Source organism: Coloeus monedula (genome assembly GCF_965178545.1).
Source record: "Coloeus monedula genome assembly, chromosome: 3".
Taxonomy (NCBI): Eukaryota; Metazoa; Chordata; class Aves; order Passeriformes; family Corvidae; genus Coloeus; species Coloeus monedula.
In genome coordinates, this window is record NC_138783.1 from 79,681,055 (window position 1) to 79,706,710 (window position 25,656).

At 35.4% G+C, this 25,656-nt stretch overlaps 1 protein-coding gene across 5 annotated transcripts in view; it reads right to left on the reverse strand.

The window, feature by feature from the left end:
* Window positions 1-25,656, reverse strand: part of DOCK9 (dedicator of cytokinesis 9) — a 116,698-nt gene that overhangs the window by 25,544 nt on the left and 65,498 nt on the right. For all 5 annotated transcript variants that reach the window (XM_082279070.1, XM_082279068.1, XM_082279071.1 and 2 more), the window contains 23 exons: window positions 23,707-23,789; window positions 23,141-23,263; window positions 21,331-21,410; window positions 21,059-21,246; window positions 20,871-20,936; window positions 20,243-20,335; window positions 19,858-19,981; window positions 19,347-19,468; window positions 17,908-17,994; window positions 17,215-17,304; window positions 15,823-15,938; window positions 15,620-15,689; window positions 15,355-15,480; window positions 15,154-15,225; window positions 12,683-12,829; window positions 11,900-11,983; window positions 11,183-11,294; window positions 8,186-8,364; window positions 7,297-7,413; window positions 6,495-6,615; window positions 5,760-5,893; window positions 2,554-2,668; window positions 878-944 (listed from right to left, as the gene is read on the reverse strand). In XM_082279070.1, coding sequence (XP_082135196.1) covers window positions 878-944; window positions 2,554-2,668; window positions 5,760-5,893; window positions 6,495-6,615; window positions 7,297-7,413; window positions 8,186-8,364; window positions 11,183-11,294; window positions 11,900-11,983; window positions 12,683-12,829; window positions 15,154-15,225; window positions 15,355-15,480; window positions 15,620-15,689; window positions 15,823-15,938; window positions 17,215-17,304; window positions 17,908-17,994; window positions 19,347-19,468; window positions 19,858-19,981; window positions 20,243-20,335; window positions 20,871-20,936; window positions 21,059-21,246; window positions 21,331-21,410; window positions 23,141-23,263; window positions 23,707-23,789 — 2,516 coding nt within the window. The remainder of the gene's footprint in view (window positions 1-877; window positions 945-2,553; window positions 2,669-5,759; window positions 5,894-6,494; window positions 6,616-7,296; window positions 7,414-8,185; window positions 8,365-11,182; window positions 11,295-11,899; window positions 11,984-12,682; window positions 12,830-15,153; window positions 15,226-15,354; window positions 15,481-15,619; window positions 15,690-15,822; window positions 15,939-17,214; window positions 17,305-17,907; window positions 17,995-19,346; window positions 19,469-19,857; window positions 19,982-20,242; window positions 20,336-20,870; window positions 20,937-21,058; window positions 21,247-21,330; window positions 21,411-23,140; window positions 23,264-23,706; window positions 23,790-25,656) is intronic.

Below are 25,656 nucleotides of genomic sequence, written 5' to 3' on the forward strand. Positions count from 1 at the left end.
ATATTTTCAAATCAAGAGAAGTGGTGTGAGTGGAGGCTGTAATACGGATTTTATTTTACTCTTTTCATACTGTAAGTATTTACTCCAATAATACAAAACACAATGCAACATCCCTTGTTCCTCCAGTAAGATGTTAAAAGCTCTTTAAAGTGTAAAGCCAAAATGAAAGCCAGTTTTCAGGCTCTCTCTTCCCCATGCCAGTTGAGAATGAGGGGAAAGACTACCTTTCTGTCTTTTCAACTCAGCTCCATTTTTTACTGAGACCTCAAGCAACTTAGCTATCTCCAAACTGCAAAGTCAGAATGGTGTTTGTCTTCCCCAAACCTGTCATTCTGAGCACAAAATAACCTCAATTCCCTTTCTGATATCTTCTTGTCTTTTAGCTTTTAAGTTTTTCAGATGCAGTATAAGCTGATGATAACAAGTGGTGGACCCATCCTGTATCTCTTCCCTTAGAGAACAGCAGATGACACATGAGGAATGCTAGGAGCATGGTTCTGAAGTTATGCAATTCTATCAATTTTGCTATGCAACCATGTATTTGCTATTTAACAGCTGATGTTGCAAGATGGAATTTAATGCAGAAAGGTAGCAAGACAGTTGGTTCCTCTTTCATGAGCACTGCAATACTCTGAGCACTACTTGTTCAAGAACTTCCTGAGATCCTTTCTGTATAGCCTAATTCCAGAGACTATCATTGAATTGGACAGACATGCAATTGTGGACATCGAATTCAGGACTTCTGAACAGACCAGGACAGTATTATTAAAAAAAAAAAAACCAAAACAAAACCATTTACACATGCTTATATCCACACTCATGCTGTTAACAGAACAGCAAAACATACAGTTGCATGACAAGCACAACAAAAACTTACTCTGTAATAGTGAAAAAGTCCATGAGTTCAGATTTTGTAGCCTTGTTCCAATATGTAAACAACGCATCTAGGAAAATGAAAAATATTAAAACACAGATTAAAGGCAGCAAGCACACAAAAATATTAAATAGAAGAGTTAACATCAGTTCTTAGTTTTCAGATAATGACGATTCAGAGAATCTAGAAATGGCTTATGGGGCACAGATAACAATTACTATTTGAAGCTTTCCTTAAAGCTAATTATACAAATGCACATATCAATTCTCCAAATGAGTTTCTGCAATATGATGTTAATTAATTAATCCTTAATATTCCCATCCAATTTCATAGTTTAGATAGTAATAATTGTGTAGTCTGTAGTGCCTATAGCCCTAAAACAATTTAAGACTTTACAGTATTTCAGACTGTTAGTCCTATATCCTGCTTCTTTACAGATTGGTCCCAACATTTTTTTTTAAATTAAATTATTATTTTCTTCTTTCTCTAAATTACAGTATTTTACTACAGATAGTAGTAAACAGGTTCCACTTTTTCTTTATGTGCACAATTTCCAAGCATGGCTATGTATGTTCTACAAAGCTTGTAGTTAAGTAGCCAAGACCTGGTTTCTGTCCCCTGGTCTCTAGGTAAAAATGTTCAAAATTAGGTAATGAAGTCAAAGTTATTACAAAGATGTATGAAAAAGTTTATTTGACACTTGTGTTCCAGAATTGAGACCAAAAAAATCCCCACTGTGGTTATGTAAACTTAAACTTGAATATCCATGAAATTATGATGACTTTTTACATATTTCAAAGTGTAAAACAGTGAAAAAGCTATTTTTGGGTTTTATTATTGCTTGTAATACAAACATATACAATAAAATCAATGCAATTACATAAAAATGTAATGGAGTGATTGGATATTGAATACTTACTAACCTTCCAATACTCATTGTTGATTAAGTGGTGTAACAAATTAGACTTCATGTACTACATAAACTTGAATTTTAAAAATTAACAACTAAATAGGCACAGAGAATAAATTAACTACTTTTGACACCGCAAACTGAGGAAGTCAATGTCTTCACCAAAAGGGACTTGGACTTTTTAAAAAATATTAATCACAGAGAGGGATGATCCCAAGATGTTATGATCCTAATAAACAAGTAAGATGTGCCATTCATGCAGTATTTCTATACCTCTCTAACCTTCTGCAGGAAAATATGACTCTCAAAAACTCAATGGATCATCTCACCAACATCCCAAGAGAATGAAGAAGCACTAATATCCCCATATTCCATAAATGGAAATATATACAGAAATCAAATAATTCAGTTCCTTGTCACCCAGCAAGTTCTGCAGAATGGAGGAATGAACTAGCCCAAGACACTTCTACAGAACAACGAATTATTCTTCACCTGTTTTCCAAACCAAACTGTACAATCGCGCACAAATACTCACTTTCTTAAAATGTCCTTTAGTTGGCCTCACACTTTGAATAAATAATGAATACTTAATGCTTACAAGGTTTCAGTCAGATTATTTATTTGAGCCATCACACATATTTGTAAAATGCAGCACACAGCATGGTACCTACACCTCAAATATTCTGCTGATTTCAAAAAGTTAATGAAGTAACAGGAATAAATCCAGCACATTACTTTGAATTTATAAAAAGCAGGAGGAATTACCTACCATCTGACATACTTCTTAAAATATGAAGGAAACACATGAGCAGACTTTTGATCTCCGCTTGGTCAAGTTTGTCATATCGAACAACAGAACTTCCTAAAGTGCTGCTCTGTTGGTTCTGAAAAGCAAACAGATGCATTGTGGCTGAAGAGTTCTTAAAACTGATAAGAAACTAAATTGTTTTCAATTGCTTTAATAATTCCTGCAACAGAAGAAGGATCTCAGAATGGAGACAAAAATGTTTCATGTAGAGACAGGTCACTAGAACACACATTACACACATGAAGTATACCAAATTAACCCTCTTTGCCTTTGTTTGGTTTTAATTCCTTCTAGGTATAATTTTTTTTCCCCCAGAAGGAGAAGCAGGAGGAAAAGTCACCTAAGAGTGATTATTAATCAAGGTAATTTTACCTAGATGCCCACATTGTAGAAATCAAGCCTGTCCCTTCTACTTAGACTGAATACTTGAACCTCAAGAAAAACATACATGAAGGGCAATAGTATGCACTCTGGAAGATTAACTACCACTAAGTAACTTGCTCTTGCCCTCCCCTCCTCCCCCAACATACAAACAAACAGACCCAAACAAAAGCCAAACCCTCTCCCTCTTTCATTTTTTAATATAATTCCTACACTTCTGGGAAGTTTATCAGCAACCTACAATACTATCATCTGTCCAAAAAGAAAAAAACTGCAATTGGTCTTTCAAAATGTGTTCCAACAAACAAAATGGAAAAATGAAAACTGTAAAAATATATAAACTGAACTTTGGGCAAAGACTTACTTGTAAAAGAGTAATTTTCACACAGTCTAATGTTACAAAATCCTCAGTCTGAAGCTTTTATAGATATACTATATAAACATTTGTTTAAAGTATAAATTATGCCCTTTATAGTGCCTAATTCTCACATCCAATATGCCACTTATGCAAATAGAAAATAAACCAGGCATTTAATAACTTTTCTGTAAAGTCAACAGTCTGGTATAATTGATCTGTACAACTCTCACTATAAAAAAATTTCACAAATAAAAAGGTAGACTCAAGGGGAGAAAAGCACTTGGTTTCACAAACGAAGCAAAAAGTGACAGTACCTCAAGGGTAGAACAACCCTTCCTAGAATACTCCTAACTGAAAGCAGGAGACATACTAATCATGAAGGAACATTTCACAGCAATCACAACCATTGACTGCTGAGCCCTTCAATGCATTATGTTGCATTAAAGAATTGCTGTCCTAAAACCATCTGTGCAAATCTGATACTAGTAAATGTGTAACTCACATACTAGTCATTGAATGGACACACAGTGAAACTGAATGTGAAACTATGATGAATACCAGCCAGAAGTTACTGTAATTTAGGAGGAGGTGGACACCTCTATGAGCCTGATTACTGCAGATTCTAAAGACCTCAAAAACTCTTTATCTTTGAAATATCTCTGGTGAACAAGGAGGTGCTACTCTACAGCTTTTTGGATACTATAACAGCTCAGGCAATTAATGGGTGACAGAGCACAAACAGAATTTGAGTTTCCTAGACTTTCAGAAACTGCTGAGAGCACTAGATAATATTCCCACTAAGACTGTTGAACATCTACATGGATAAAACTTGGACTATAGCTACTCAGAAGCTTAGTTTAAAATGTCCATGTTAAACAATGCTAAATTTTTAAAATGTTAAAAATGTCAATAACCTATAAAGCGTGCACATATTGAAATGGAAACTGATATACTTCCAGTCTATTCTGATTCCACAAGCATAATGCTACAGATTACTCTGAAAGAAAATTAGAACAAAAACATGGTTCCCCACTAATGATATCAAGCAATGAGCAAAAACTTGGAGATAACATGCACTGAACAACTGATCTACTAGAAAGAAAGTTCAGAAAGCAACAAATAAGAAGCCAGGATTAAGTATTTGGGGAATATATTAACAGCATGCAAAACATACATCCTGTGTTACCTAAATTGGCAGACCAGAGCAGAATTTTCAAAGGACGTTGACTCCTTTGAAAACCCTTTTACTCGGTGAAATCACTACACATTAGTAATTAACAACATGACAACTAAATAATAGATGAGAGCATTGCCATTTAGCAACAGTGTATACCAAGATATTTCTTTATTACCTTGGTCAATAACAAAGAAGATCTTTTAGTTCTATTAAAGACCCCAAGACTCAAATTCTGCAGATATTTAAACTGATTGGATTTTTTATACTTAAACTAGATCATGTGCATGTGCTCCAGGTTTGACATTTAAACATATTTTACATGGTTAAATTGCATATATTGGGTTTGAGATTCAACTGTTGCAAAGAAGCGGCAAAACTACTGACCACACACTTCACTCAGAAGCTTAACTATACCAAGCACAAAAACCAGATACTTCTTGTAACTGAAGAGAGAAAGTAGTATGCAAAATTTTCTCTGGCAAAGCTGGGATTGTCAGAAGTGAAAAATCCATAGTAACACGGTTTTTCTTTGGAGGGTGAGAATTTTCTTCTTCTTCTCCATTTGGGCGCAAAGCATGAGCAGAGTGCCTTCTGAGAAGCTTCTCTCTCTGCCACACGAAGGCATGTCAGAGTCAAGGGGAAAAAGTTAACATGCTGTGACTTGCACAACAAGAGCTAAGAAAATGAAACGTTGATCAGTATCGACACAAACTCTAGAAAGACAGGACTGAATACCTCATAGCTACTGCAGGCAGAGCTCCCAATTTGTAACAGCTTTAAAGTGAAATGATTTAGAAAAAGTCAAACTAACATAAAAGAAATCACCCAGAGAAAGCACAACAACTATTGTTTCAACATTTTAAAAATGCTAAGTATATTGTGCATAGAAAGCGATGGAGTGACGCTCTCCACAGAATCTAACAAGCTGCTCTAACTAGAATTCAGCCCTCTCAAACAAAATTTGATACACCTCATCTAGTGCCGTTCTGTAGCAAAGGAAAGAACAACTGCTTGCTTATGTCTCTAAATTGAAAATCTGTTTGCATTTTCAGTGAAACAGCTCAATAAATGCAATGCAAAAGGAGTTCACAGGATAACTATATTGCAAAAGAAAGACTTACATAAAATACTGCTTTAAAGTTATTCTAGAAAGCCCATTCACAGAGATCAGACAAGTTAACTCCTATGAGACTTAGGATGAAATTTTAGGAATACACTTTTGGGGTTTATTTGGTTTGTTTTTCTTTTTACCTTGTCAAGGGAATTGCTCTTGTCACTGTGTCTTTCTGGGAGACTGTTTCCTGAATCTGTACTTATAAGAGAGCCTCTTGAGTCAGCGCTCCTCACACTGTTAATATTTGGAGTTGATGTGGTGTATGGAGAAGCTAAAAAAAAACAAACCACAAACCCAAACAATATAAAAATCTCAAACAATATGTAAAAGTCATGCCACAGTTTAATCAGACCTTTAAAACCCCCATATATTTTTTAAGAAGGCAAATAATTCCATTTAGTTACTTTTAATGAAGACAAACTTACTCTAGAATTTCAGCAAAGTATATATGTAAGTACATACACACAGACCTATGTACAACTATGTAGATACACGCATAAAACACATATGTAGCAATACATACACACTTCCATGAAGAAGCATGTCTATTTAAACAAAATCCTTTCCCATTTTTTGTATCTTTACTGTCACCTTTGACAGGGAAAAAAGCAGCCCTTCTCCAGAAAATAGCTTTAATTTCATATAGAAGAGCAAACCCCAAAAGATCCCAAAAGACAGATTGCATGCACAGACTGAAATCCATGCTGAGCACTTGACTCCATTAGGTTCTGTTGATGAAAGAAGCAGTAACATTCCACTGTACATGCAGAAAGCAACCAAAGTTGGACACACAGCATTTATTTCTGGCAACTAATGAAAAATTAAACCAGCTGCTCTTTAATTATTTTATTTTACTTTTTTGAAGTGCTTACCAATGCCAGAGATAACACCAAATAGATCTTTAGGAAGATTGTTATCCAGTGTATTTCCTGATTTTTGTGGTGTTACTAACTGACTTGCAGTTGGCAAAATCTGTGCATCATCCTTTGTACTCTGTTTGGAAAAGAGAGGAAAATGTGATTATTTTCCTGCATTATGGACTTAGTGAATATGGCACATCTTCTAGAGAAATATTTGTTATGTACTTCTTCCTTAAATTTTAATTTCTATTAAATATGCTCAAAAGAATGGAATGAGATGTTCACATATTTGCACAGGCTTGGGATACCCTAAAACTTAAGACACCTCAGGAAACATTGAAGAAATGAGTATTCAACTGAATTTCAAACACTATAAAATAGATATTTCAAGAAGACTTTTATTTCAAACACCCAAATATTTCTCTTGTTGGAAGTGTTTGGGAGAATTTTTTTCTTAATATCACATGGAACACAACAAGATACAGACAAAAGTAAAATTAATGAATAATTAAATCTTAGATTCAATAATTGTGTGCAACCATATCAATATATAACCTTCACCAATCACATATTAATTAATTCTCCTGCACTACAGCTCTTTCAAAATCACTCTCCTTTAGGGTTAAATTCTTCTCTAATTTCTAGAAATTAACAATCTTTTTGTGGTCCATTTGTTTCAATACTGGACTGACTTGAAGAATTCTGAACCTTATAAAGCTCCTTCTTTGCCAGGAGTATGCAGTGTTTCATATATATGTTACTAATAAATTATTATAAAAACAATTCAGAATACCAAACAGAAATTGTCACTCACATTGCTGGAAGGGTTAACAGGAAATGGAGACACATCTTTCACATTGATCCGCTGAACATTTTCTATGAGCAGACCAAAGAGTGGCAAATACATAGTGGCTATTCTTGCTTGATGGCCCTAAACAGAGTTTAACAGTTCATTTAAAAATTACAGTTTTAATTTTTAATCACCAATTAGTTTTAACCTATTCACTCCTAAATTACAAAAAAAAAGCACTTAATAAATATTTTCCAAGCCAGAGCCCACAATTTACAACTTCATAAACGGCAAAGGCAGTGATCACTGTATTTAATTCCAATTTATAGAAACTTGGTAAATTTTATTTACTGTCTCAATTTATTTACTGTCTTGATTGATGTGATTTCAGCTAAGACTAAACAAGTAAATTAATATTATGTTAGCTTGATAAATTAATGATACCTTCCATTACAATTTTTTTTGCTTCTCCACAGCACCACCAATGTTAAAAAAAGCCAGAAAATTAGAAATCACTCAAAATTTACCACCATGAATTGTAGTTTTCTTATACTCATTTCACAAATAATAGATGATGGAAGGACATCTGCCAAATATTAAGAGCTACTATTTAATGAAATGAAGAGCTTAAAAGACACTTGTAAAAATCTAATTACTTTAAGCACAGCAGTTAGATTACACTATGCTGAAACGCCAACCCACATATGAATATATTAAAAGGTGCTTTGTCATTTCATTCAGTAAAAAGATGGAATTTGAAGATTGATTTTGATACAATTTTCACCACAGTCTGAGCAGAAATAGTTTTGCTGCAAATTAACAAGGGTTTGGTCTGTGAAAGAAAAAAAACTTTCTGTATGTGTGCACACCTAATCTCCATTATTTTGTACTACTAGCATAGCAATACACTTACCCTGGTAGAGTATCTATCATCAAAAGAATGCTTTATCATCAAATTCTTGAGCACACTAATGGCAATCTGCCGCACATCTCTGAACTCTTGTAAGGCATTGCCCACCTCCCTTAGAAGCAGTCCAACCAAGAAGTGATTTTTACAGAATTCATCAGTTAATGAATAGTCCAGGTGAAGGTCTGGAAGTAAAATACAAGTTCCACATAAGGAATGGTTTTATTTAATCAATTTATCAATCAACTTAGGGCTGAAGTAAAACACAGCACACCAGACACAGCAAAGTCAATCTGGTCCCTCTTCAAAGTACTTTTTGTGTAATAAAAGAATCCAGTTCATTTATGTATTGAATTTATGACATCTTAAGAGAAGCTTCAGCTTGAAGGGCTCATTATTAGAAAGTCTATATATTTACAGAGCCAGCTGAGGAGGTGTACAAGAGTTTCTCATGTTCACTGTCATTGCTCAATACAGTAATCAAAAACCAGATATTAATCTCAAAGCAGTTTCATTTTCCAAAGAACTCTCAGTAAGGGAATCCCTTAAGCCAGAAAGAAGCATATCTGAGGCAGCACAGACATTATACAGACATTCTACAGGCTTTCTTGTAACTCACTTAAGAGCCAACCACATCACCTGAGATATCTTTTGCTCAACACAGCAAAACAGAGCCAGAAACACTTCTGATAAAGGTCTTCTTTCCTGGCTGAACTCCTAGTTCCCAGGGAGCAGCATTTTACACTGTTCTTTATTGTGCAATCACAAACACTGTCTTCTCCGGTTTTGCTGCTTTTTTAGGTTCCCTAAGCCAACAGCTCATAGTCTCTTTTCTATGAAAATATTTGTGCAGTATTATTATCCAAGACACTCCCAAAGGCTGAAAAGCCAAAGACAGAAAGAAGTTCTAAGCAGCTGTTTAGCTTGTGGTCTCAAATCTTGCTATATCTTGTTCAACCATGATGAAAGTGTTAATTAGTTATACTCAACTTTACTAACATGGCAGAGTCTGTTGAATAAATATTTCAGAAAAAAATTAACCTATTCTACAAAAATATGTTAGGCAGGTTTACTTGTTACTTGTAAAAGCACCCGCCTTGCCTCTGTTTAGTGATTTCTGCTGTAGTTCAGTGCCTGGAAGAAATTAATGTGTCTTCACAGCCACAAATGCAATAGCTAACATATTACTTGTTTTGGCACAAGGCTGGATGTACCAGGAACCCAACTGGGCTACACAGGACTTTCATGACTGAGCTCCTACACACACGCACAAAAAAAAAAAAAGACTCACAAAGTGGAAGCAAGAACAAGCTACAAAAGAGGAATATAGAAGCATTGATCAAGTATTCAGGGAGAGTGCCAGGAAAGCCAAAGCTCAGCTGCAGCTGAAACTGGTAATGGACATCAAGAGCAACAAGATGTTTTACCACTGCATTAGCATTAAACCATCAAATAAGGAAAACAGGGGGTATTTGCTAAATGGGAACTGTGATTTAGAGACAGTGGGCTTGGGTAAGGCTGAAGTACTCCGTAACTTTGTTACTTTATCCTTCGCTGCCATGATTCCCAGGCCTTAACAGTCCAGACACTATCTTCAAGAAAGAGAATTATCACCAGTGCATAAGGATCAGGTCAGGGATCTCCTGAGAGACCTCCAGTCATGCAAATCCACACCACCAGATGAGAAGCTGAGAGAGTTAACTGATACCATTGGAAGATCACTCACTATCACCTTTGTTAAGCCATGGTGAAGCCATTTTTCAGCAAGTGAAGAAGAGTGTGACTGGGAATGGGCAAAATTTACCCAGGGTAAACCATGTTTTAAGACTGGTAAACCTGTTTGTTTTAAGGGGAGAATAGCCAATGTCAACATGGTCATTGTATCCAAACTGGGACGTTTCAGTCTAGGTGAAGAGACACCCAAATGTGAAAAATAGCTACATGGATCACTGGGCTCAAAGGCTGGAGGTTAGCGGTTTGTACCCTACTTGGAGACAGCTGCAAGAGGATTTTCCCAAGGACTATACTACCTAATACTACTTCATCAATGACCTGAACAAGGAGATGGAGTATACCCTCATGAAGCTTGTGGATGGGCACAGTCCATATGCTCAAAGGGCAGAGCTGCATTTCAGAAGAATCTAGGTTCTACAGAAACGGCAATTAAATGCAAAACTCTGCACCTGGGATGGACAAACTTCCTGCAATGGCACCAGCTGTGGAAGGACTAGCTTGGGATTAGCTCTGATGAAAAACACCTAGTGGTCAAGATGGACTGTAGCTTCAACAGGAGTTATCAAGGCACCCTGGCAGCAGTGAAGGCTATCAGCATACTGGGCTCTATCAGCAAGGTCATAGCCAGGATATCCAGGCAAGTTTTTATTCCCCTTTACTTGGCATTGCTTAGACATATCTGTAATACTGTGTGTGGTGTCTGGGCCTCCTAGTACATGACAATTCTGGAGTGACTTCAGTGAAGAACCACTAAGGTAGTTAAAAGGCTGGAGCACATGTCCCGTCAGAAGAAACGGGGGGAACTGAGCTTGTTTCATCTAGAAAAAGGAATGCCTGGCATGATCAAAGCAGGAAACTGGGCTACAGACCTAATCAAGTTCCTTTAAATCTGAATGGATATATGAAAAGAAGTAAAAAGCACCCCAAGTCTCACCCCGCACACCTTCCTACAGGAGTGTTGCAGGCTTCCATAGCTAGTGAATTAGAAGCTAACTCATGGAAGAAAAAAAAAGCAAACTTAGTATAACATAGCAGGAAAGGGAGGCAGAGTAAAGGATGTAATTTACCATGTCTTTCTTTGGAAAGACTACTCTGCTGACTAAACACTTCCTTTAACTTTCAATGAAAGGATTAAAACTTTAGACGTCTATTTAACAACTTCAAGCTTTCCATCATCTCACAGACCTGATGAGTTACACAGCGTACACATCTAATAAGAAAAAGCTGACATATAAGAAATATGCCATACACTACTTTGGAAGAATTTACCTTGGTATCTCTGAACTCTGCCTTTTCCAAACGGCATTGGTAGATTCAAAGGTATGTAGTGCTCATGATTGCAGACTACACGAAGAAATTCAAATTTGAATTCAAAAAGAGTCTGCAAAAATAAAGTATAAATTAAACAACCGTGCAGTGATTTGAATAATATATTAAAAACAACTTTCTAACACAAGAGCATCTGATTCATGTCAGTCTTGCACTATGATGGATATAGACCTGTCAAAGTTCCACATGTCAGCACAAAATAAATCCAGAATAACTCGTACTTAACGACTGGTTCTATTGCCTGTTCCCATTGTCCAAAGTTTACTACCGTATTATGTATTGATGTAAGAAAAGTTTGGACACAGCAGAAATTCTTTGGGCATCTGATACCTGCTATCACCACTCCAGTAAGTGTAGCTTAATTCAATATCAACTCTTCTAACTTGAGACTTCACGTACTCATGCGTAAAATTTCTGCTTAGTGGTGCACCCCCCAACCCACCACTGTTGTGATTCACATGCTCTAGGGTGGTATTGCACCAGAAGATGGGAATCAAAATATGAAAAAGTGGTTTGATGGAAAAAAAATGCTCTAGGCACAGAGCAGAGACATCTAACGTAACCGGAGAAATATCTGAAGACTTAATGCAGGACTCTATCCCTGTGTATCAAGAAGAGACAACACTTAAAAATAGCTTGTTTGAAAACACTGAGTACCTTCGGATCTCCTGGGGCAAAGCAGCTGATGTAGTTATTGATTTGCTTGAAAACAAAGCCTCTATCCATAAAAGTGAAGCACCTCTGGGGAGAACAAATAAAACCAAGATAGAATTGATTTACTACTGTGTCCACATTCAGTAACTATATTTCTGTATTTAATAAGTTTATTTTCCAAACACATTATTGACATTTCAGTTTGAATATAAAAATCAATAAAACAAGCAAACTAAATATATGTGTACATAAATGAATACCAAATTTTCCCTTAAGAGTGCTGAACTTAAACAAATCACAAATAAAAAGCAGTTTGAAAAGAACTCTATCTTGACAGAAATTAAAATGTCATGCCACTAGAAGTTTTATCTACCATTTTAGTTCCCATCCTTTTTTTTCCCTTGGAGATATTATTGGCTGAAAAATGAAAGACACTGAAAGTCTGTCTACATAAAATGCATGCAAATGAAGCACTACTGAAAACTTTTCCAGGATTTGCAGGCAACCCAGATGATACTCTTAAAGGAAAAAAAAAAAATTCAAAATACATTTTGACTAAAATATAAATTCATTTCTTAAAATACTAAATTTCTGAATGGATGTCATCTTGATTACAGAAGATGCAAATTATACTTCAATGCATTTTAATGTGGACATAAAATCATATTTAAAAGGCATTATGCATATTCAGCTTTATATGAGTTGGCTTTAAGATTCTCTAAAATCCACGCAGAAGCAATATTATTGAAAGAATAACCAGAGAGTCCAAATCTCTTGTGTACCTACTTTTATAAAGGCAGCAAGGCTATGGTTTGCATTTTTTGAAGCCTCTGGATTGTCTCTGTACTTCTGAGTGATGTGTGGCATTAGCATATTAACAACCGTTTCCACTGCATGATGAAAGGAGGCAGGGAATCTCTGGTTTCTTAACAGCTAGAAATGAATTCAGATGCAATGTTTAATATAGTTTATAACACTAGAATATATCAGAAAAATTACTTTAGATAACATATAGATAATCTGGCAGGGAGAGAGGAAACAGTTTTCAAACCTTCTCATTTTCAAGACTGAAGGGGGAGAAGGAGCATTTGTTTAAAAGAAAATATTATAACATCCACTAGCATCTATTACTGAAATTCAAGCAAGGCAGTCTTTGATGACCAAACCACATGTATAAAAGCTTCTAAGTGTAATGCATTGATATTGTTCTATACTGCAATAAACAACACAAGTTTAAGAATAAGAGGGAATCTCTTAATTTTACCCATCTTCCTTTCCAAAGCAGACACCAGCTGATTCACATATAATAACTGCATTATCAGACAGTCTTTTTTGTCTTGAAAAAAAGCCCAGTTTTTGCTGTTCTTCAACTATCTTGGTAATAACTCCTTTGCCTTTCACCACTGAAGAAATTGTCATCCACGCTTCTTTCTCTTACTCCTCAGCAACTTCAAAATCCCAGTTCTTCAGGCTTCAGAATCTTACTCTCTGTGTTTTTAAGTTTCCGCAATCAGAACTCTTTTCTCTTACTTTTTGGTAGTTTGCCAATTGGCTTAAAAGATTTCCTCTTCTTTCATAATTTCCTTCTTTCCACTCACCACCTATATTACCTTCATCAATGAATCTCCACACTCTGACCAATATTGGTCAGTAAGTGCTCTTCAGCATTTTGGCACTGCAGAGTCTCTTTTATTTCTCTGCCTCTTACAACCTTTACCAAAGGTTCTGCCTCTTGTCTGAAGGGACTTAATGACATATGGTGTGAGGCTGACAACATTGACAAAAATTGTTTCAATTGTATGGTCATTCTGTCTTTTCTCTTTGAAAACTGAAATCAAAACATCCATGTGGTCTAAGTACTTTTATTTAAATAGTTCTCTGAATGACATTAAATGCAACACTCCTAGACAGAACAAGTCACTATCGAGGCCCTGCATAAATCAATGATTACATAATTTGCTCCCTTTGTGTTTGAATTGTGCTCCAAAACCTCCAGCTCTAGTTCTAAAAAAATGAAAAAACAGACAGTAAGGCTGAAAAGGATCCTTTTATAAATATAAACAGTACTCATCCATGAAATAACAAATAAGAACTAAAGATTGTGTTTGTGGGTATACCCGTGTCCTACAATGCCCTCGTAGCTCAGTCTTCGTTGAACAGTAATTAAACATAATTCTTGCTACAGAAATAATTTTGCTGCATAGAGAAATGCATCTTTTTATCAGATCTCATAAGCAGGAAATATCTGAGTGCATGATGCATTTATTACATTATCTAGTAAGACAGAAAAAAATCTAGCTAAATAATTTATTTTATATTTAAGGGGCTTGTAAATCAAGACACAACGTTCAGGGTGGGAATACTTGCAAACTAGAGTAAGTTCTGTCTGCTCCCCTCTCTTTCACATTACAGAGAAGGTGACAATGAGGTTAGTTGAACTGGGATTTGAACTCTACTTATCACAGAATACTAAGTGCAGTACTACGAAGCTTTTTTCCTGATCATTGTACAACTGTTTTTTCTCTCATGTACTTCAGACTTCCAGATATATTCTAAATACACAGTGAAAATAGTGATAACAATATCACAACAACCTGATATGTTACTCAGCTGAGACTAAGTTGTATACTTGAAACTTTCAGGACTTGTTTCAATCCAAAAGTAAACAAACTAAGAAGTTGTCACCAGTGCAAAAACCACTGCTTACAGGCTAAGCTTGTAGAAAAATGCATTTCTAAAATTTTAGCATTCTCCTTCCAGCATAGGAAATAACACAAAATTAAATATTGATACTTCTTACTACATACAGAAGACTGTAAATTTCATGACTCACTGTTCTCAGGATCATTTTATATCACAGTTATTGTACTACTCAGGAAAAAGCCCACATGTTTTCGGATAGTGCTTACATCCAAGTCCACACTGTTATCTACTGCTCCCAACTTCTTTGTACCACAAGAATTACAACTTCCTATTAGAGAGTCTGACGATTTACACAGACTGCTCTACTATATGGATTTTAAGGCATTTCTGTTCTTTTATATTAATGTTCAATCTAGCCCTGTAGTTTTTTCTATCTAATATTTCAGCTGATTTCTCCTGCTGCTTTACTTCTCTCTTTTTCTTACAAAAAGGTTACTATTTACATATCAAAAACACATATATATTTTTTTTAACATGCAATAAAAATAAATTATTGGAGAAAGGAGAGACAATATAAACCTTCCTTTGAATATTTTTTGCCAGAGTTGACATACCTTCACTTTAGAGTTTTCTATCAAATGTTGAGCCATTGATTTTATCAGAACTTCAAAGAAAAACCATGAATACTGTAGAGAAAAGAAAACATGCAGTAAGATTGCCACATGCCTTCAACAACTATTTCAATACACTTAGTTCCTGTTCTTCAGTTATGACTAGATATGAACACGCAGTAAAAAGTACAGTTCAACACATACCTTAAGCAGCTTGTTACTTGTAAGAAAGTCAGCAGATGGCTTTAAAATTGTTGTCATTGATTTTGTCAACTCTTCATGTACTGTCTTATATTCAGAAGCAACATAGGGTTCTGCTTTATATGCATACTTGGGGAGGAAAACCAGAATTTAATATGAAATTATGGCATAAAACGAAATAATTGAAATTAAATAGATGCAACTGAATTTAAATATACTCTTTCTTAGGGAAATAAAATAAGGGAACATTCAATTTACTTTAACCTACCTTGACATAGGATCTCAGGTAGCTATCCAAGCCTTCTTCATGACACTGAGCAACAATATGGATAATAACCCTAAACAGAAATCAGAAAACAAGTAAACCAAAAAGAAAGCTGTGATTGCAACAGCAAAAACGCTACTCAGTTACAGATTTATGTGACAACCCAGACATCATATAGGCTCTATGAACCACTTAAAATTCCTTACCTTGTCACGTTGACTGCAACTTCCTCTTGAGTTGCTCTAGTGAGAACTCTGAACAACTGGTTTAGAACAGTTGGCAGGAAAGCTATCATCACATGGCCTTCCATAGCATGAAGGCTCTAAAAGAAAGCAGTAATACTCTCACTCCTGTGAATCGACTGCATTTAAATCATGAATTCTGAAACAATAACATTTATTGCAAGTCTTTTTCCAAAAAATACATGCTGCTTGCACAATTTGGTGTTTCTTACCAAAAATCCAGTATAGAAAGCGACTGAGGATATTTTCTAATATAAATATTTAGTAAATGTTTTCTACATTAAAGTAAATAGGGACACAAATCAGGTGTTATTAACAGCATTTTAGAAGTACTTTTTTGTACTTTTTTGTTGAAATGCACTCTAGGTAATGATTCAGTGAAAAGTCTGCCCCTGTGCCCAACAGCACACTGACACTGACATTGGTATATTTTGCTGTTTCAGCCACCAATGCAGACATTTAGCAAACACAAAAACATGCAGATTTCTTACCTGTGATTAAGTGCAATACTAATTATACTAGTTAGCTGCTAAACAATAAACTAGCAACTATGTTAAAACCCAGGATGAAATAAAATCCCTAGCCACTTAATGCTGGAAATTGGAAAGTGAATTATTAACAACAACTTCTTCCTGATATGCCTTTGCATTCCATCACATGCAAAAGATATTACAGACATAACCACCCTAACAGAAAAGACAGTGTACAAAATTCATCCTACAAAGTTTTATGCCACAAAATTCCCTGGAATCAAAGGGAATTTGACAAAAGGGAGTGTATTTCCTGAACGTGCATGCAGATAACACATGTCAAACATTTCTGTTTAGTGTTAAGTGTTAAGCAGCTGTCGTCTTTGACTGTTTGCCTGCACATCCACGCTATTCAGGAGACAAAATGGTCTTTCTTCCTATGTGATCTGTGTCAGAAAAAATCGAAGTGGAAACCGAGCACTCTATTGAGCTAATCCTCATAGAGAACTGAAGACATGACAATGATGACCTTCTAAGCAAAATTTTAGAAAAATTAAGAGTCATGATTCCTTACACTCTCCATACACAGTTCAATTTGATTACTTTGACAAACTAAGCCATTAGTGTTTTGAAATTACCACTCATAAGGCTGACCAATACTGTCTCATTATTTCTTTGTAGTTTCCCCTTACATTGCAATTGAAAATGTATTTAAGGCAGAAAGTATCTTTGTGGTTTTTTTCCACAGCATATTCCATTAATACGAGTCATAGTCACAGTACTAATTCTCATACTGAAAAATGAGACCTATAAAATGTCTGAAGCTCCTAGGTTTTGGAAAAGCATAAATAAATTATATAATCTGTTATTCACTGCCATTTTATACCTTAAGATATTTTACAAGATCAGTTCCTAGTGCACGAGCTCCGGACTCTGTTTTCTGACAGTACTGAAAAAAATTATGCAAGTGCTGGTCCTGTCAAAGACAAAAAGAATAAATTAAACAATATCTAACTTTACTCTCTATAATCCATTTAAAATATTTATATGTATAAATACATATCTTTGTCCACAGATTCAATTCTCAAAAATAAGAGTTGAAGTGCACTGTTCTGAAGACTTATTTAGTCTTATTTTTTTAAATGAAATTTCCAGTGTATTTTGAATACCTGTTATACAAAATGCCACCTATATTTGCATCCAACTGACACGCAGAAAACAGCATACTTAATTATCCCAACCAATCATAATGTTTTTTATGAACAGGTCTAGCAGGACTCATTGCTTTGCAGACACGCCAGTAAACAGCTTTTAGACAACTATGACCTCTCAACTAACTGGAAAATTCAGACTGGAATGGATGACAGGAGACAAAAGGCTCATATTTTGAATAGCTTCCATTTAAGATCTTCTGTTTTTCACATCTGATGTAAAAGAAAGAGACCATGAGAAAAGCCCAAGAGACAAAAAAAGAGATGAACACACTGAGTTTAAGAATCTTCCCATATATTGTATATACATATTATAAACATACATTTTTCCTAAAACTTTCTCTAATTTAATTGGTTTTGTAACTCACCTGTGTATACACAGTTGACACCAGATGAGTGGATATTTTTAACAGCTGTTTGCCTCCATCCACCCATTTAATTTCAGGACCAGAATGCTGCATACACACATGAGGGGGAAAAGTAAACTAATGTAGCAGTATACTAAAGCAAAACAATTAGTTTACAGTACCATTAACAACACTTCTTTCAAAAAGAAAAAAACAGGTTGAAGAAATGTGTGCAATGAATAAAGTCATAAAAAAGGAAAATTATGCAGGCAATATTACCAAAAGCATTTATGAAGCTTAAAATGTTTTTTAAAAGTCCCACAGTATTTTCCTTGATGGCTAACAAAATTAATTCTCTGTGCGTCACAGATTCTGCGTTTCCCCTAAAACTCTGCAAAGAAACTTCTGACTAGAGAGAAATGTTCACTATTTTCTCAGAAAAATAACACAAGAATTTCCACAGATACTCATAAGGTTTAAAACTTGTCACTGACAGGTAGCACCCAGTCCTTCCTTCTCGTCCCATTTCCACAGAACTGAGAATGAGAATGCTGACCCTGACAGACAGGGAGATTTTATTGCTAAATCTACAACTAGTCATATTGGTCCTAACCTTCTACGCATGGGCATGAGCAGAGACGAACAGCAGAGGCATAAAGAATACACCTACAACGTGAGAAGATGAAAGATGTGAAGGAGACGATGGTTGGAAAGCTTACAGCAGAGTTTAAAAAAGAACAGGTGGTAGAACAGGAGGAGAGCAGCACGTCTTGCTGTTAATTTTAGGTCTCTTCCTCCAAAAGTAGTCAATTTTGTCTCTGCATTTCAATCTCTTTGTCAAATTCCCTATCACATTTTCATTTTGTATCCTCCTTGGTATGATTTTTATTACTACAATTATGCAAGCTTTCTGCTTTGAAAAATACAACCATAAATTTAACTTGTGAAGTATAGAGATCACAAAAATCAAGATGTGAGAATAAGACTTGTTCAGGAATAAAAGACTTACTGAAAGGAGACAGCATGAAATGCTAAAAAAAATTTAGTAAAGGACTTCAGATTATTTGCATACCTTCATAAACTCCAAATAATTTTAAATGTTTAAAAATTACTGTTAACTTCTAGTTAACTATTACTATAGAGAATGAAACTTAAACATTTCTTAAGTATATCAGCTAAATAACAACAGAAGTATGTAACAATGTAACTTTCTGACTTTTACAAGAATTTGAATCAACCTGCCCTAATACATTTTTTTTGTCTCCCATTTCTCTTTGAGTTTGTTTGTTTCCTCTAAGTCAGACATCTAACTTTTGCTAAACATTCCATTTCAACTATAAAAGAAAATAAATTCTACTAGAAAATTACTTAAATCTTATCAGCAGGCTGGGGAATCACAACCAAACCTACTCTCCACACTGTTTTTTTTTTTAAGATTAAAGCCATTTTCAGCAACATACCTTTCCAACACCCACTTCTTGATAACTAAGATAGCCTGATGGAAGATTTGCTGACACTGGGATTTGTTGCTCATTGGTGACCACTCTTCCATCTTTTATCAGAGGAAGCCAAGAATACCCAACTATAGAATATGAAAGGCAGGTAATTTTAAATATTATGAAACTTATCATAAACCCTTACAACAAAAGTCTTACCAAATAATTCTGACATGTAATTCATGAAACAAAAAATATTACTGTAAAGGCCAAATAATTTGAACTGAAATAACTACAAAACATTGAAAATGCAAAGTAATTGTCACTGATTTTGAGAAACACCATACATTTGATGGACATTCTAAACCATCATTTGAAACATTTAAATTAGAAGAAATATTTTATTAAATCTTTCAGTCAGCACTATGTAATTAGAAAGCATTATATGGATCACAAAAATCATGGGTTTCCAGTTTAAGCATACTTCAAAAAATTTCCCTAGCAATTACTGAAAGTAAAGCATTAGTGTGCAAACCTTGCGTTTCAACAACATCTTTCTTCTTTGTACTCCCTTTGCTTGAATTATCACAGCTGACATGGTAGAAGGTGAACAACAAATGGTGCTTTTCATGTAACTGAGTGGGCAATTCTATTTTAATCTGAAAGGCAAAGAAATCTCTGTAGAAGTTTTCAGCTAGAGCACTGACATGTTTTACTAGTTCTACATTTGAAAAGCTTTTCTAGGTTGCATGTTATTTGAAGTAAGGCCACAAAACAAACACACAAAACTTACTTTTAAAACGTCCTTAGAAAGGTGACCTGATTTAACTGAGAATTTTGACATCCTCTAATATTTTCTTGTATTTTGAAACTCACATAGTACCTGATCTGGTAGAAGTTACCTCAGAAAGGCAGCTTACCTCATCATAAAACTCTGGGTTTTGATGGTGATGCAGAACAGCAGCAAATGCACTTCTAGTAAATACTGGTCCACCAGGCCTACCATAGATACACTATGAATAGAGACAAGGAAAAAAGAACAAAAAGACTCCGTGACCCTTTTTTACTCTCAGCTTTGGATGTTTCAGAATTTGAAATATTTTAACTTGTCTTTAACTTGGTTTCTTTACATGATGTGTAGTCTTGCCTGCTGTGCAGTAGAGCTGACACTGTGATTTCACTTTGGATGTCTCTACATTTCTCTACTTCTGTTCTTCCAGGCAACTTTTATACACTGTGATAGCTCATAAAAATGGAGGTTGGCTCTGAAATTGATCTAAAGCTTTAATGTTTTAACTTACTGGGGAGCAGGCATAAGCTACCCTCATTTGCAACAAGTTTATTCTTGGAATTTTAGTAAAGAAATATGAAAGACACTAAATGCTCTGAGGACTCTTTAGAAATCCCTTAAATCAGAAACAAGCAAGCCATCCAGAAGTCACTCTCAAGCCACCATCCCAAACTAGATTAGTTAATCCAGTACTACTGTGTTACTTAGCTAACTGCTCACTATTTACTTCTATCAGCCACAAAAATGAAAAGACTGACCTTCAAAGGCAAAGAATCCTCCTCATCAGAATCCTTGAACTCAATGCAGACTGCAATATTTCTAGCCTAAAGCAGTTGTTAAAAACATAAACCCAAGCAATTAATCATAAGGATCATCACAGATACAAATACATAAACAATCTTAACCAACCCCAAGAAAGAAGAAGGTACAGTTTTCCTATGCTCACCTTTGCAAAAGACTTTTGACTGTCATATTTTAAGTGCTTTGGATAAACATAAAGATGATTGTTGTAGATGGTAAAAGGCTGAGTGCATTTTGGTATACAGGGAACAAACTCCTCTATTTCAAATGCTGTTAGTGTCTTGATACTGTTTTCAAACTGTTTCATGGGAATGTATGATGAGTTAACATAATCTGAAAATACATTGAAAAAAACAAATAAAGCACTGAAGAGGAAAAAGCCTGAATGTCCATTTAACAGTGTTTGTTAATACTTACTTGGAAAATCTGGTGACACATTGTCAATTGTAACATCCAGATTTCCTAAAATAACAGGAAGTTTGGCCATCTTTTCAGGTCTGTAGGAAGGAAAAAAAATAAAACAAAACCACCTCAGTCAGGCTACATGCAAATCAGATGCAAGCAAAAAAGATAATAGGAAACAGAGGCAAAAGTAATATCCTGAAATAGGAGTATGAGAGGAAAGGTGGTTTGAGGGTGCATGACTGATCTGGTCTTGCTTTTTGCCTAGATACACAGTTTTCTCTTCCTTTAAATTCTTAGGGGAAAAAAAAAGACTCGATACACAAGTGTGTCAAAGATAATGGAAAAACACGCGTTTTTTTCTTCTTTAAATCAAAATGAAACACTTTGTCCAAGGCAAGTTTTGTCTGCCATGTAGTAAATCACTTTCATTTGCAGCAAAGAGGGAATTGTAAGTAAGTTTTCTAAATCTCAGTGGCCACTGATAAGCATTCATGGTGGTAGGATAAACCCGGGGGAAGAGAAATCAACAAGTTCCGACCTCCTCCTTTTTCTAGACTAACAATTCACCCTGCAAAACCCACCAACTACAGATGTTATCTTGTAGCTGCTATTTCAGAAACATGAAGTACAAGTGTTTTCCATGCCCAAACCATGCAGAACCCTTTACTAGTAAAGATAGTCAGCAGCACGATTTTTTAAAATTATTGCACAGCAAGTGGATGCAAAGTTTTCCCAAAATACAATCCCATGCTATGAAACAAACTTATGGCTGGAGTCGGGATTCTAATTCCAATAGATATGCCTTAGACATTAGAACCTCTTTCTTACTGTAATTGCTGTGAAATACCGTACATGGTTCCACAAACAGGATGCTAAAATACCCAAAAGCACTTCCTTAACTCACAAAGTGGTGGGGCAGGATAATTTACTGTTCGTTTCAATTCCAGTAATAGCGTTTATGGCAAGGAGTATCAGTATGCAGAGCAATTTCACTGCTATGTAAAGTTCAGTGAAGCCTTCAGCCACTTGCTAAAACTGAGCTAAAATATCTATTACAAACCTCATCCCCTTATCAGATTTGGTAAGCAAGAAAAAAGAAACTATATCCTGTGCCTTTGTGCTTAGTGATTGTTCAAGTTAGTACCACTCCTGCTAAGTGTACTGTAACAGAAGTGGAAACTTCTTTGCAAAGCAGCAGAGATAGCTCTATTATTTTACATCCTATTTAGTAAGGGGATTAATGACTTCATGAACATGGTCATCTATCAGTAATGTACTCTTAAGCCTTGCACACAAACTGATGAAGTCTTTAAGAATACTTTGTTAAAAAAACCCCATAACCAAAGTTCTGTTATTTAGCCATCCTGGGACACGCGCATTTGCAAGGAAGGTGGACTGGAGATTTGCTTGAATCCCTTTCCCTGAGAGCCAGCATCCCCTGTCCAAGGTCAGGGAACAGATGATTTATGCTCATACTTGTTTTCCTTTGAGAAACAGAAGAGCATATTGTGCAAACATAACTCCTAGCACAGAGATACTTCAGGATATGATGCTGATTGCATGTTACGTGTGGGATAATACTTCAGTTCTGCTTGTAGCCCCCAAACACTGTAAAAGAAAAATCTGTAGCTTGTTTGAGGGCCTTGATTATATTTATACAGATTCTGTATTTGATGTGAAAGACACATATATATATATACATATATCAAAATATTAAATGTTCCAGTTCAAGACCATAAAAAATATGGTGTGGTTAGGGTTAGGAGTGAGGGGTTTCAGGTCAGTTTGTTTTTGTTTTTTCAAGTGGGGAAATCAGACTTACTTCCTGAAATCTGCTAACAATTTCAACATGTCTTCATTTGAGAGCTTATTACTGTCTTGTCTGAAGAGAGCAGAAAATCTTGCATTTTTGTCCAGGGTTCCTGAGGCATCTTTAAACAATGTCCTGAAAGTAAAAATCTTGCTTTCAGCTGAGTTTATGAAAGTGTTGAAATTCATTTCAGGAAAGTTCTTTATTACAAATCAGAATATACTGCATCATCCTTCATATTAAGCACTTAATATTCTTGTCATTGTAGGTGAGTTTAGCATATAAATAGCTCAGTCTAACAAAAAAGTGTGAACCATGGCATTCTTAATAACATAAAAAAAATTGGCAACAGAAAACAGCTGGCAATATTAATAGTTTGAATAATAATGTAATGAATCTTTATAACTTTTTTCCTACTACAGAGCTGAAGGGTAAGTTTGTTGCAAATCTTTGGTTAATTGAAAGCAAAACAAGAAATAATTTAAATAGCACATTAAGTTTTACAAGATGGGAGATGCAAAAAACCATGTTAGAGAAAAGTTAGGAAAAAAATACAGATTGACGAGATTTGTCCTCACCGAGCTGCCCAGGCAAAAGGCATTCTATATTGACCTAATCTCTGGCATGCCTGCTTAGCATTCTTCAAAACTTTCTGTGCAACCTGCAAGGGACATAAGATTTGAAAAGCTATGTTTTTCTGAACCATTAGTACACATGAAAAAACCCCACATATTGACACTGATATCAATTAGAAAATCTTCTTTAGAAGATTAAAGATTGATCCTAAGTATGTGAGGGGAAAGACAACTGATAATGCCTCTTAATGATTCATTTCAGGTTAAGCACAGCCTGCTGATTTCACAGTATTTCGTGGGTGAAAACAGACCCTTCTACACTTCTGATACAAAATACTTAACTAAGCAAGAGAAAAATTATTATATACAGAATATAGATGGAAAGTTAGAGCAAAATTCAACTGTTTTTTAAAACAAAACTCCAACTACAAAAAAGAAACCCCAACAATTCCTCTCTCACTTGCTCCCCTGCCTATATCCACTTCTCACCCTGTGTACCAAAACACATTCCTGCACAACAAGTAGTACCATACCCTGCAATATTTGTATTACAAATACACACAAACTGTGGGGAAGAGTTGTATGAAGATCACATGGACAACCCTATGTAAGGACATTCCAATATTGTTTACATTAAAAGTTTAAATTCTAGATTTTGTTAACTTTTAAATGAACAAAAAACTCCATTATATAGAACAAACACAGACAACAATCAGAGCTAGAAAAGCACTGGTTTGAGATGTTCAACACTGAGCTGAACCACTTGGGCTTCTCTTTTCCAGAAATCAGCTTTTCCTGTGTGTCCACACAGAGCAAAACTATCTGCCAGAGGCAAAACCACCTACAGGGTAAAACTCCCTGAGTATTAACCCTCATCTGTGCTGTTGATATTATAATATCAAGAGCTGATTCTACTCATGTGTTTGAGTGGACTCCCCATTACCCTTTCCTGTAATAAGGAGGAAATAGCACTCGGAAACACAAAACCTTGGTAAGTATTCAACATTTAAGGGGAGAGAAAGTGATTTTTTCGCTATAGAATTTGCTGCTTCCATTTTCCTTTTTTCTCATCCAGAGTAGTAATTTTGCAGGGAACTGGAACTCGCTCCCTACACTGACCCACATGGAGGCCTATACAGCTGGTACTGTTCTATTTTGTTTCAGATTAATACAGTGCAGTCCCTGAGAACCAGAACAGAAGAAAAATTCAAACTAAGCATTCATTTGTCTAAAACCATAAGCAACTGAACACCAGAAAGCATAAGTTAATGTAACCATGAGCATTCCTATTGTCTACTCCCATCGTACAAGGCAACTACAAGTCTAGAACTCAGCATCAAATGTGGGAACACTTGGGCTTACTTAACCTTCCCCCATGGCTCAGGCCCAAGCACACCAAAATCACCCACACAGTTCAGGTTTATTTTAACTCAGTAACCGTCAACATCAAAACCGGACTCCTAAAATACAAAGCTACTGTTTTCCAACAATAGCTGGGGGAAAAAAAAACCAACTCAAGCATTCCTGGAAAAACAAATCAGTAGGCTGATCTATATTAAGACCAAGTGAAAAATACATGGTTTTTTACATGTAGCTTTGCCAGAATCAAATTTGTAAGAAAGAACACAGTTGCTCTGCAAAGACTGAAAGTTAACTGTTTCTTCTTAGCTGAAAACAGGCAGAACATCAACAGTAGCTGGCTGACACTGCTTACAAAAACACTTTTCTCCTGTATGCTGGTCCAGCTACTTAAGCATAACTGTAAATCAACAAAATTAAGCCTCTACTTCTTCACTGACAAACGAGAAGAAGCAAGTAACAAAACTTTTGTAGATGTGTTTCAGAGAACATCAAAATGTTATGTCATCCTAGATTCCTGGAAACTTAAGATGTTCCAGTGGATTATTTCCAGAAGTGATTTGGGGTACTATCAAATCTGCAAAGCATTTCATA